At 43.2% G+C, this 13672-nt stretch overlaps 1 protein-coding gene across 5 annotated transcripts in view; it reads left to right on the plus strand.

The window, feature by feature from the left end:
- The window catches only part of LOC105473061 (prolactin receptor), a 167334-nt gene that overhangs the window by 133443 nt on the left and 20219 nt on the right, over positions 1–13672 (plus strand). For all 5 annotated transcript variants that reach the window (XM_011726670.3, XM_011726668.3, XM_011726672.3 and 2 more), the window contains 3 exons: positions 3867–3979; positions 7159–7291; positions 9009–9178. In XM_011726670.3, coding sequence (XP_011724972.1) covers positions 3910–3979; positions 7159–7291; positions 9009–9178 — 373 coding nt within the window. In that variant the 5' untranslated portion in view covers positions 3867–3909. The remainder of the gene's footprint in view (positions 1–3866; positions 3980–7158; positions 7292–9008; positions 9179–13672) is intronic.

Here is a 13672-nt window from a genome sequence, read left to right on the forward strand (position 1 = left end):
GTGCCACATTTTCTTAATCCAGTCTGTCACTGATGGACATTTGGGTTGATTCCAAGTCTTTGCTATTGTGAATAGTGCCGCAATAAACATACGTGTGCATGTGTCTTTATAGCAGCATGATTTATAATCCTTTGGGTATATACCCAGTAATGGGATGGCTGGGTCATATGGTACTTCTAGTTCTAGATCCTTGAGGAATCGCCATACTGTTTTCCATAATGGTTGAACTAGTTTACAATCCCACCAACAGTGTAAAAGTGTTCCTATTTCTCCAAAACAGAGATATAGACCAATGGAACAGAACAGAGTCCTCAGAAATAATACCACACATCTACAGCCATCTGATCTTTGACAAACCTCAGAAAAACAAGAAATGGGGAAAGGATTCCCTATTTAATAAATGGTGCTGGGAAAATTGGCTAGCCATAAATAGAAAGCTGAAACTGGATCCTTTCCTTACTCCTTATATGAAAATTAATTCAAGATGGATTAGAGACTTAAATGTTAGACCTAATACCGTAAAAACCCTAGAAGAAAACCTAGGTAATACCATTCAGGACATAGGCATGGGCAAGGACTTCATGTCTAAAACACCAAAAGCAACAGCAACAAAAGCCAAAATTGACAAATGGGATCTAATTAAACTAAAGAGCTTCTGCACAGCAAAAGAAACTACCATCAGAGTGAACAGGCAACCTATAGAATGGGAGAAAATTTTTGCAATCTACTCATCTGACAAAGGGCTAATATCCAGAACCTACAAAGAACTTAAACAAATTTACAAGAAAAAAACAAACAACCCCATCGAAAAGTGGGCAAAGGATATGAACAGACAGTTCTCAAAAGAAGACATTCATACAGCCAACAGACACATGAAAAAATGCTCATCATCACTTGCATTTTTAACCCTCAGTCACAACCAAGGAGCTGCTGAGGAGTGAAGCGTAAGATGATAGTCCCTCGGATGTGTGGGGCTGACTTTTTGCTAACTGTACTACAAATATTTGGAGCCATTTGCTGCTATAACATCTTAAAAAGATGAGGACTCTCATTGGATGTTCCAGTCCCAATTGGGAGAGAATAAGAAGGGCCATGCCAGCCCTTGATCAAGATCTTGAGTGCAATGCAGGGTGGACTCAGAGAGACAAACACCTAATTTATTCCAGCTTAGTGTCTGCCAGCCATTAAAAAAAAAAAAAAAAAAATGGCAGTGGATCAACAGGAGATGTGCTTAGTGCTGAGAAGCATCTCCTTGTGTGATTAGAGTTAATTAACATTTAGCATAGCCCCTTTAGGGGTCAGAAGTTGTGATTGTCTTTCTCTAAAGGTTAAATTACCCCCATTGTGTTTGCCTTCCTGGGAGGAAAATGCAGGATGAGTTGGGAAATCCTTGTTGAAACACAACCATGACACCACTGTGTGTATGTCTAATTCCCTGGCATGGGGGTTTCAGGCATTTGAAAGTGCATGGTAGTAACTAGATTCCAGGATGTGTCTCAGGAAATCCCAAAGGGAAGTTTTTTTCATTCATACAATACTTCCTGAAGACATTATTATAGGAAACCTTTATTTAGGAGAGTTTCTTTGATCCTGTAGTAGCACATGAGAACATTTAAGCAGATGACAGTATCTAATATCTACCACTGCCTGACCCACTCTGCTTGCCATCCCAGAGTTTCTTTTGCAATATGCATGGAGCGGTGCTTTGGCAAAGCTCTCTAGATAGCACCCAACCTCACCAGGAAGGTCTGATTTATAGCATGTTGATCTTAAGCATGTCAGTGCAATGCCCAGAAGAGAAAGGAAGTCTCAATAAAGGGATATTATAGGAAGTCTTCAGCCAGTGGGTAGAATCTCATCTCTAAGCCAGGCTGAGATCACCAGATCAACAGGATAAAGAACTATTTGGAGCTATATGTACCTGATGAGGCTGGATTCATGAGATCAACAGTATTTGAGGTCCTTGGACATAAGTAGGGTAGTAGCTGAGAAGGGCTCTCTCGGCTCTGGCTCTCCTGACCCTACTCAGAATGCCACACTCACCCAAGGCTTGATGTTGCTCACCTTGGATCAGTGACTGTTGTCACCACCATCTCTCCCACAGAGGGGGAATAATTGCACCCCCATCACAGACTTTCCACAAGTCAGGATGATCTCTCAGTGGCTCTCAGGTTTCCCAGATGTCTTTCTCCAAATGGGCATGTGACTGACAATCTACTAAATCTCTGTACTTCCATTTGCTCATCTGTTAAAACCTGTACCCCCTCACAGGACTGTTGTGATAACAAAATGAGATTTCCATGATTAAGGTACTTAACTTTCCCCAGTGCCTGCCCATAACAGATGCTCCAGAAGTGGTAGGCATTAGTTTAAACCCATCAGAAGCCTTTAACCACTTGATTTTAATTAAATGACCCTCAGGGGTGAGATGGAGCGGGTGATTTAGAAAGTGCACCCTGGGAGGGCATTTGTTTGGAAGGAATCTTGCAGGAGCAGGTAGAAGGTCCCCAAAATAACAAAATACGGGTCACCTCACAGGATCCACTGCTGGACCAGGATCCTTTATTGAAGCTGGAGCCTCAGTATAAAAGAGTTACTTGATGGTACCTGGGTGGCCAAACCTCTACTGTTGCTATGGTTTCTCCATTTCTGAGTATGTCCCGCAAGGAGCAGTAGCAACGGCTGGTCTTTTAGGGGCTCATCAAACACATTCAGACATTTCAAATGTTCCACGATGCGAAGCTTTGATCCTGAATGTTCTTCCCTTGATTAAAACAACAACAGGTGCTACTCGGGAGGCTGAGGCAGGAGAATGGCATGAACCTGGCAGGTGGAGCTTGTAGTGACCGAGACCGTGCCACTGCACTCCAGCCTGGGCAACAGAGCAACACTCCATCTCAAAAAAAAAAAAAAAAAAGAAAACCACAACAACAACAACAAAAAACCAATAAAACAATAAAAATTTAAAGAGAAACTTAAGCCGTGCATTTCTAAGAATTTACACTTAGTTCACCAAATCTATTGTTTTCTGAGTTGTTTGAAGTTCAACAAGACTAATGAGCCTTTTTTCCAAATGTCTTTAAAAATTCCTTTTTCTTAGAAGGACATTTAGAGGCTTTGAAAGTTGTCCCAAGGGTAACAATAATAATTCTAATAATAAATTGCTCCAAACTCCAACCCCTGCAGGTTCAAAATTTACTTAATACTCTGAACCCAAGGGATTTAAATTATTGCCAGAATTTATTATCTTTTGTTTATGGGGCTTTCCAAATAGGAGAAAGAAACCACGTGGAGATTCACTAGAGTTCATTGTGTGGTTCGCTTTGCGGTAATGCATATAACCCAGAAGACTTCCAGAATCTTCTCAGTTTGAACCTTCAAAGCCTCCCTAGTTTGGTGGAATCAGCATGGTTAGGATGAGATTGTACTAAGGGTACTGATTTTTCGGCCTGGACAATTTTTGGCTAATGGACCAGAGCAAGAGCCCTCATAGAAGGATTCTCCTGTAGGACATACAATCTGTGTTACGTAAGATGGATGATATATTGTTAGGTGGCTATGGGGTGGAAAGAGAACAATTTTTCTCTGGGGTGTGTGCAAAGAAACTGACTGCCTTGACGCCCCTTGAACTCTCTACCTTGTCATCTGAGGACCTCTGGTGGTGGAATTTTTCCCAGCGTGTGTGAATTGATGTTTCTGTGCCAAACCATCCGACCCTGTTACATTTTCCTACATTCCTTTCCTCCTATTTTGTCATTCTCATTAAGCAAGGAGCAACAATCAGTTGCAAACACCCAGAACAAAGTGGTGGATGTGCCTGACCAGACTGTCATTTCACAAAAGTTACCTGACACCTTCTTTTCCAGTGAACCTCTGATACATTTCCTGTAGCAAGAGAAGGCAGCCAACATGAAGGAAAATGTGATATCTGCAACTGTTTTCACTCTGCTACTTTTTCTCAACACCTGCCTTCTGAATGGTAAGTAAGAGACTATCCTGCTCTCTTTCATTGCCTGGGGTGTTTGTCAACAGGGTGGAGAGTCCATTGCAATCTTCTTGCAATGCTGTCATGAAAAATGAAAATTCTGTGTTATGTGCTGCTGTTGAATTATTTGCAATATTTTGCATTAAAGTTAATGCAGAAAAATTAATGCAATTAATGCAAAATCTTGTCACTGTGCTTTCTGCCTTCTGTCCTCATTTCAGGAGTGTAAAAAAACAGCTCTGAAGAAGACAAGACCTGAGTTCTAATCCAGGTCCTGCCAGTTTCTAGCTGTGTGACCTAGAGCCAATTACCTAACTCTCTGGGTTTCCAAATTCTCAAAGTGAGGATAGTGATGTTTCCTCTACTGCAGATGAAATAATGTATATGAAAACTCTTTAAAAAACCATGATGGGATATAAGAGGTTGCTGTTACATGGTGGGAAGCAGGTACAGCCAACTCTATTATCTGTGCTAATAGGAGAAATGAAGTCCACAGCTAAATGAGAGGGGGGGGTGCCTGTGAATATACACTTCTGTATGTCAACCCTTGTGCATTTCTGGGTGTGCAAACTTCTATATGTACCTGTGTATATATTAACTTTTCTATATGGACCTGATTGTAAATGCTTCTCTGAACCTGTATGTATATACTTTTATGTATGTCTGTGTGTGTTCTGTGGATATCTGTAAGTGCACACTTCTCTGCATGTACCTGTGTGCGTATCAGTATGTACTTCCATGAGTATGCACCTGTGTGTACTTCTGTGTGTGTGTGGTGTGTGTGTACTTTTGATGCGGGCTCTGTGTGGGCGTCTACATACCTGTATGTGTGGTTCCTGTGTGGTTTTCTCTGTGTTTCTGTGCATTGAGATTTTAACTTATTCCTCTAATGTAGATGAAGGAAACATTTGTCTAATTGTAATTTTACAAATCTACCTTCCTTTCTCGAGTTTCCCGAAGGTACTATTAATAAACAGTAAAATAAGAAAGAGAAGCTTTCAGAGAGAGAAAAAGGGGAAAGCAGAGGTCAGAATGACCCACAAGAGAAACTAAATACTCAAGAAATCAACGATCACCCTAATTGGCTTCTGAGTGTGCTCATTATGGAACCATAGGCTTTGGATTTTTTAGATAAATGTTTCCTTCTACTTCACACACTTCTCCCCACTCATGACAAAAACAAAGCAAAACAAAAACTTGCATTCTTGCTGTGACTCCCAGCAACACATTATCCTGAATAAATTGTCCCTAGAGGATGAGCAACGTTACAAATATTGGCAGAGCTGACCCGGGCTGGCGAGGACGGGTTTCAGCAGGGCCTGTGAGCAGGAGGGTAGGTGAGCTCCAGCTGACACTACCAGTCTGGTGTCCTGGGCTCTAGCCTGTGTCCCACAACATGCCATTCTGCTAAATTCCTCTTTCTGGCCAGCTCTGCCTAGAGAACCCTCTTTCCATGCATTTCCCCTCACTGAGGTCTCCTCCTAACCTGCTGTTTCTGATCTGATGCTCAGCTAGAAACTCTGCCCTTGGAGCCTGCATAAGGAGTAGAGAAAACAGAGAGAACCCCCAGAGGTGCTGACCCACCTCTGAAAGCACTCCTTTCTGCTCCTGATATCCTGAACTCAGTGCTAGAGCACCCAGCTAGACAAAAAAGAGGACCAGCTGAAGTCATGTAGGCGAGCATGGTGACTTCCCCAGCCCCACAGCATCAGGGCAAACTCCCAGGGCTCTGCTGTCCCTCTTTGAACCTGACATCCAAGCAAGAGAAATGGGGGCCCGCTTGCCAAAAGCTTTGGGGATTTGGCAACTAAAAATTTTACAACCTTGGTACTGTATTTTCACACCACCTCACTGAGACCTTCTAGCGTCCAGTCTGGAACTGGGTACAGCTCTTAGAAAGCAGTGGTTGCTCAGAACCAGGAGAGGAGCTGGCCACTCTCCTACCTCTTATCACACCTCCTAACCTGAAAAGATTCATCAAATTGTAGTTTTATAGACCCTATGGGATTACAAGATTACAAAAGGGCCACACACTCTTCAAGCCCTCTGTATCCAAAGGAAGCCCTTTGCAACCTCACCACAAAAATAAAAAAAAAAAAAAGGAAAGAGAGGAAAATCTAAGAGAAAAAAGGACTAAAAACCAAGATTCAGAAGTGGGGATGGTGTGGATGAGGAGACAGACTGTGAGTCTGGGTCACAAGATCAAAGCTGAATAAAATCAAGGAAAAGTGGCGAGGCGCAGTAGCTCATGCCTGTAATCCCAGCACTTTGGGAGGCCGAGGCGGGCAGACCACAAGGTCAGGAGTTCGAGACCAGCCTCACCAACATGATGAAACCCATTTTTACTAAAAATACAAAAACTTAGCTGGGTGTGGTGGTGTGTGCCTGTAATCCCAGCTACTCAGGAGGCTGAGGCAGGAGAATGGCTTGAACCCGGGAGGCACAGGTTGCAGTGAGCCGAGATCATACCACTGCACTCCAGCCTGGGCAACAGAGGGAGAGCCATCTCCAAAAAAAAAAAAAAAAAAATTCAAGGAAGGGACGCCTAGATACGGGGAGCTTCAGAGATGCAGTGAATGGACAGAAGATCAGGAACAAGTTGAGTTCATTGTGTGGGGATGGCAGAAAGATGGAGATTGGCGAGCAGAGTGAAGAAGTGCCATAGAGTGGTGTTTCATCCAAGTGTCTGCAGGTTGCTCATACCTGGGAAGGATTCTTTGTATGGTCCCCTTAGACTGAGGGAGGGTATCAGCTTTACAGACCTCGTGGGATTACAAAAGGGCCACCACACACTCTTCAACCCATATGTGTCTATCTTGCATTTAAGGCTCACTCTTTGTTGAAATTTTGCAGTTGGTCACTAGCCCTCACATAGGCTATTGGTATCTCCATCTCGAAGTACCCAAACACACACACACACACACACACACACACACACACAACACACACACCCCAGCACAAAGCTGTCTAAGAGCCCTGCCAACATCAGGGCAGCCCACAGGGGAGTGTTGCTGCATGCTGATGCTGGGCATTTCTGAGCATCCACCCTGGGTCTCCTCACCCGAGGTTTCATCACTGGCTTGGGTCCCATCAATCTGTTTCTGTCACCAACAGAAGGATCAAATGGTTAAATGGACCTCAATATTGATGCAGTGGCGTCTGGATTTTTCTAGGACAGTTACCTCCTGGAAAACCTGAGATCTTTAAATGTCGTTCTCCCAATAAGGAAACATTCACCTGCTGGTGGAGGCCTGGGACAGATGGAGGACTTCCTACCAATTATTCGCTGACTTACCACAGGGAAGGGTAAGAAGTTCCCTTCTCTCCTATGAAACCCCACGAGTACTCCCATTCTCCAGGCCAAAGAAACTCTGGTTCTGAGTGACAGCACTTCCCTGAATTTACACCAGTAAGGTTCATACCGCTGGGGAAAGGGGAGTCTGAGGTCCATGCCGACATTCTCCTGTTAATGTCTGTTAAGAGCTGTCAATATCCATAAGGTTACCAGCCATAGCAGTACAATATCAGTAATGTTTCAAATCCCCTGTCACAACTTAGGTTGCAGCCTGAGACCCCATAGAAGTGTTTCTTAATTGGTAGTTAATCTTAGATGCTCATCTATAATTCTTATGCCATTTGTATTTTTTTTTAACTAGACATGTCACTTTTTCAAAATAAGTAGGATCCTGTGAAGTGGCACCATGTAATCCTTGACAAACATGGTTCATGTTCAAGAAAATAAAGAACCTTGTAGGGAAAAGAAGGCGAGGGTTTTTCCTTAGCACATTTCTGATCTAAGAGCCACGATCTCCTAGAGGACATATTTGGACCTAAGGTTGCAATGAGGGCTAAACCAGATCATCCCTGTGCAGGGCATTTTGTTGCGCTCACAGTGAGACCCTCCTGGAAATCCTGGGAGAGCTGTATTCTTCTTCAAAAAGGAAAATATTTAGTTGCTGGTAGAGATAGCTGGCCCACTTTCCAATGACTGCACTTTGTTGTACACAAAACTGTCATCCTGGCTGAAATCCAAACGGACATCATGTAAACAGATTTCAGGATCTCAAATGCAACCAGAACTGAACAAGCCTCCACACCTGTGCAGTGTGTCTTGCGCTGAGGCTCCTGAATCTAAATGTGAGCAGCCTACTGAGCCACTTGGGCTTGAGATACCACCTCCTTTCAACGTCACTTCACTTTATTGCTGATTTGGTGTAGTCTGAAATGGACCAACATCAGTTTTTGTCCTCTTGAACCCTTTTTTAAAAAATGAAATGTAGGCCGGGCGCGGTGGCTCATGCCTGTAATCCCAGCACTTTGGGAGGCTGAGACGGGCGCCTCACGAGGTCAGGAGATCGAGACCATCCTGGCTAACACGGTGAAACCCCGTCTCTACTAAAAAAATACAAAAAATTAGCCGGGTGCGGTGGCGGGCGCCTGTAGTCCCAGCTACTTGGGAGGCTGAGGCAGGAGAATGGCGTGAACCCGGGAGGCGGAGCTTGCAGTGAGCTGAGATCGCGCCCCTACACTCCAGCCTGGGCGACAGAGCCAGACTCCTTCCCCCCCCCACCAAAAAAAAAAGAAAGAAATGTAATTCAACACGAATGTGCAATAGCTGATGCATTGTGCATGGCTCCTCTGTGTGTAGACAGGTGAAAGTTCTAATTTCCTGAGGCCACCCAATGGGCATGACCTGGGTATGGTGGTGCCTGGGCCATTGAAAGCTGGAGTATTTATCAGCAGGGGATATAGGTCCCAGAGCCCACAAGAACACTTATAGAAGGGAAGTGCTGATCAGAAGCCGAATACTTGAGGCCCTAAAATAACCTTTCCAGCATGCTATTCTCTCTCTCACTCCCAGCTGAAATGGGCAGAACATGGAAGCCTAAGGAACCATTTGTCAGCTCTGGGTTTTGTGCTTGGAATTTCTGATACCCAAAGGCCAGTGGTATTGATCTACGAAGAAAAAACTAGACTCTCTTTATTACTTTATTATTCATTCCTAATACATTACTTATTACAGAGAGACACTGATGCATGAATGTCCAGACTACATAACTGGTGGGCCCAACTCCTGCCACTTTGGCAAGCAGTACACCTCCATGTGGAGGACATACGTCATGATGGTCAATGCCACTAACCAGATGGGAAGCAGTTTCTCGGATGAACTTTACGTGGACGTGACTTACATAGGTAAGGGGAAGGAAAGTGGGTGAGGCATTTGTTACTCCATTATGTATTAGCCAATAGTCACACTCAGTTTGAGTCTTCTTGGGTTTTCGATGGATCCCCAAAAGGAGGATGAGAAAACTCACAATATGTTTGTCAACTGAGCATTTCAAATCATGTTTTATCGAGTCATTTATGACACTAAGGCTGGCACTTGGGATCCTTGTGTTCCTGTGCTTTCCCTTGACCCTCATCCTCTTGCACTAGGGAACAAATGTTCTAAGTACGTTCCCCTTGCCAACCCTTCTTTCTTGCCCTCCCCTTGCAATCGATATCCCCTTCTTCCTTGGCAAGCTGGGATTTCTTTTATTTCTCCTCATAGAATACAGAGATGCTCCAGGAAGAAGAAGCTCTTAGAAGGGTTCATCTGGTTCTGCATCCACAGCAATTGCTCCTATTGCTTTGCCCCAAATTCACATATATGTGTGTGTGTGTGTACACATACATGTTGCATATATGTGATATATATATTTGTGTGTGTGTATATATATATACACACCGTTGGTAATTTTTTTACTAAACATGTTATTTTTATAACATAAGAAGATAATGTTAGGTGGCACCATGCAATCCTTGACAAATACAGTGTTCAAGAAAATAAAGAATGTAGGCTGGGCACAGTGCCTCACGCCTGTAATGCCAGCACTTTGGGAGGCTGAGACAGGCAGATCATGAGGTCAGGAGTTCAAGACCAGCCTGACCAACATGGTGAAACCCCATCTCTACTAAAAATACAAAAATTAGCCAGGCTTGGTGGTGCGTACCTGTAATCCCAGCTACTCAGGAGGCTGAGGCAGGAGAATTGGTTGAACTCAAGAGATGGAGGTTGCAGTGAGCCAAGATCATGCCACTGCACTCCAGCCTGGGCCACAGAGTGAGACTCCACCTCAAAAAAAAAAAAAGAAAAAGAAAAGAAGGAATTTAAATGTCAAAAACTACCAATGGTCTGTGCGCACACACACATACACACCCAGAGAAAGAGAGAGAGAGAGAGAGAGAGAGCAAGAGAGCAAGCGAGAGAGAGAGAAATTTATCACCCCTGCATCTACTGGTGCTGCCAAGGTTGCAGGAAGGTCATCTCCAAGCTGAACGGGAAGCTCTCTGGCATGGCCTTCCATGTCCCCACCACAAATGTGTCAGTCATGGACCTGACCTGCTTTCTGGAAAAACTTGCCAAATATGATGACATCAAGAGGGTGGTGAAGCAGGGACGATGTTCTGGAGAGCCCCATGGTTGTTGTACTACAGTTGTGCAGGGGGGCCATTCACAGTCTTCTTTATGGAGTGATAGCATGGACCGTGGACAAGAGTCCTTCCATGATGAATGACAAATTTTATGTAAGTGTGGTGTGTGTGTGTGTGTGTGTGTGTGTGTATTGACTTACCCTCAAGCATTACAATATTTGAAGGCAAAACAATGAAAGCAAGAAATGTTCTGAAATTAGCAACTGTTTTAATAAATGTGATCCACAAAAAAGGTGCTCACTAAAGAAAAGTAATATGTTTAAAAAGAGAAATCAGCAAGTGTATATGAAATTCTCATTGATCCTGGAAAACAAATTCTCTGTTGAAAGAATATGTTGGGCCATATTTTTCAAAATAATAAAAGAAGTGTCCACAGAACTCTGGTATAACCCTGCAGCCTACAGTGTTGTGACAGGCCATGGAAGTTCATTTTAAAATACACAGTAATTTTCTGACACTTCCACTCTCATGCAGTGATAACCTGAAGTACAGAATGACAACATTGAAAGATAATTGCTCAGAAGTAGAGTTCTTTGTTGTTAATATTTAGTTACACTGAAAACACTTAAAAGCAGTGGTTCTCAACTGGGAGCTGTTTTTGCTTCCCACAGGATATTTTGCAATGACTGGAGACATTTTTGATTGACACAAGCTAGGGAAGTGGGGAGATGGGGGTATTACTTGTATATAGTGCATAAAGCCCAGAGATCCTTTTAGCATTCTACAAAGCATAGGACAGCCCCCTCCAACAAAGAAATATCCAGTCCAAAATGCAAGTAGTGCTGAGGTTGGGAAAGTGGGCTCTAAAAGATACATCCTGAACATTTTATTTGCGTTTTTGTGTAATTTTTTTATCAGAAGCATTGCTCAGTATGTATTTAACTTAAAACATACATTAATTAGCTGCCATTTGTTTAGGAAATGTGCTCAAAATAATCTTTCTTAGGTACTTACTCAGTAACATATCAACTTAGACTTGATGGCAATTTTTTTTTAGTACAGGGGACTTTATTGATGGCACATGGCAAAGTGGGGCTCCCTAAGCACTTCCTCTTCAGGGGGTCTGCATGCAAATTGTGAGGGGAGATTGTCACTGAGGTGGGGGACTGACTGCCACCGTGACTCCCCAGCAGCTGAGGGTCTCGCTCTTGCTCTTGTCCTCTCACTGGGGCTGGTGGTCCAGGGCTCTTACTACTTGGAGGCCATGTGGGCCTTGAGGTCCATCACCCTGTTGCTGCAGCCTAATTCACTGTCATACCAGGAAATGGGCTTGACAAAGTGGTAGTTGAGAGCAATGCCAGCCCCAGGATTGAAAGTAGAAGAGTGGGTGTCACTGTTAACGTCACAGGAGACAGCCTGGTGCTTAGTGTAGCCCAGGAGGCCCATGTGTGTGTGTGTGTGTGTGTGTGTGTGTGTGCATGTGTGTGTGTATTGCCTTACCCTCAAGCATTATAATATTTGAAGGCAAAATATGAAAGCAAGAAATGTTCTGAAATTAGTAACTGTTTTAGTAAATGTGATCCACAAAAAAAGGGGCTCACTAAAGAAAAGTAGTATGTTGGACCATATTTTTCAAAATCACAGAAGAAGTGCCCCCGGAACCCTCATATAACCCTGCAGCCTATGAAGGGGCTTTCCAATGCCTGCTTCACCACTTTCTTGATATCATCATATTTGGCAGGTTTTTCCAGATGGCACGTCAGGTCACCACTGACACCATGGTGGGGACATGGAAGGCCCTGCCGGTGAGATTCCCATTCAGCTCGGAGATGACCTTGCCATCAGCCTTGGCAGCACCAACAGATACACGGATCATGTTCTGGAAAGCCTCAGGGCTGTTGCACCACAGTTTCCCAGAGAGGCCATTGACAGCCTTCTCAGTGGAATGATGGCATGGACTGCGAACATGAGTCCTTTTACAATGGATGGCAATTTTTTTTATTATACTTTAAGTTCTAGGGTACATGTGTACAACATGCAGGTTTGTTACATATGTATACATGTGCCATGTTGGTGCGCTGCACCCATTAACTCATCATTTAAATTAAGTATATCTCCTAATGCTATCCTTCCCTGCTCTCCCCACCCCATGACAGGCCCTGGTGTGTGATGTTCCCCACCCTGCGTCCAAGTATTCTCATTGTTCAGTTGCCATCTATGAGTGAGAACATGCAGTGTTTGGTTTTCTGTCCTTGCAATAGTTTGCTCAGAATGACAGTTTCCATCTTCATTCATGTCCCTACAAAGGACATGAACTCATCCTTTTTTATGGCTGCATAGTATTCCATAGTGTATATGTGCCACATTTTCTTAATCCAGTCTATCATTGATGGACATTTGGGTTGGTTTCAAGTCTTTGCTATTGTGAATAGTGCCACAATAAACATATGTGTGCATGTGTCTTTATAGCAGCATTATTTATAATCCTTTGGGTATATACCCAGTAACAGGATAGCTGGGTCAAATGGTATTTCTAGTTCCAGATCCTTGGGGAACTACCACACTGTCTTCCACAATGGTTGAACTAGTTTATAGTCTCACTAACAGCGTAAAACAGTTCCTATTTCTCCACATCCTCTCCAGCACCTGTGGTTTCTTGACTTTTTAATGATTGCCATTTTAACTGGTGTGAGATGGTATCTCATTGTGGTTTTGATTTGCATTTCTCTGATGACCAGTGATGATGAGCATTTTTTCATGTGTCTGTAGCCTCATAAATGTCTTCTTTTGCGAAGTGTCTGTTCATATCTTTCACCCACTTTTTGATGGGGTTGATTTTTTCTTGTAAATTTGTTTAAGTTCTTTGTAGATTCTGGATATTAGCCCTTTGTCAGATGGGTAGATTATAAAAATTTTCTCCCGTTCTGTAGATTGCCTGTTCACTCTGATGGTAGTTTCCTTTGCTGTGCAGAAGCTCTTTAGTTTAATTAGATCCCATTTGTCAATTTTGGCTTTTGTTGTCATTGTTTTTGGTGTTTTAGTCATGAAGTCCTTGCCCATGCCTATGTCCTGAATGGTATTGCCTAGGTTTTCTTCTAGGGTTTTTATGGTTTTAGGTCTAACATTTAAGTCTTTAATCCATCTTGAATTAATTTTTATATAAGGTGTAAGGAAGGGATCAACTTTCAGCTTTCTATATATGGCTAGCCAGTTTTCCCAGCACCATTTATTAAATAAGGAATCCTTTCCCCATTTCTTGTTTTTGTCATGTTG

This window comes from Macaca nemestrina, chromosome 6 (assembly GCF_043159975.1).
Source record: "Macaca nemestrina isolate mMacNem1 chromosome 6, mMacNem.hap1, whole genome shotgun sequence".
Classification (NCBI taxonomy): Eukaryota; Metazoa; Chordata; class Mammalia; order Primates; family Cercopithecidae; genus Macaca; species Macaca nemestrina.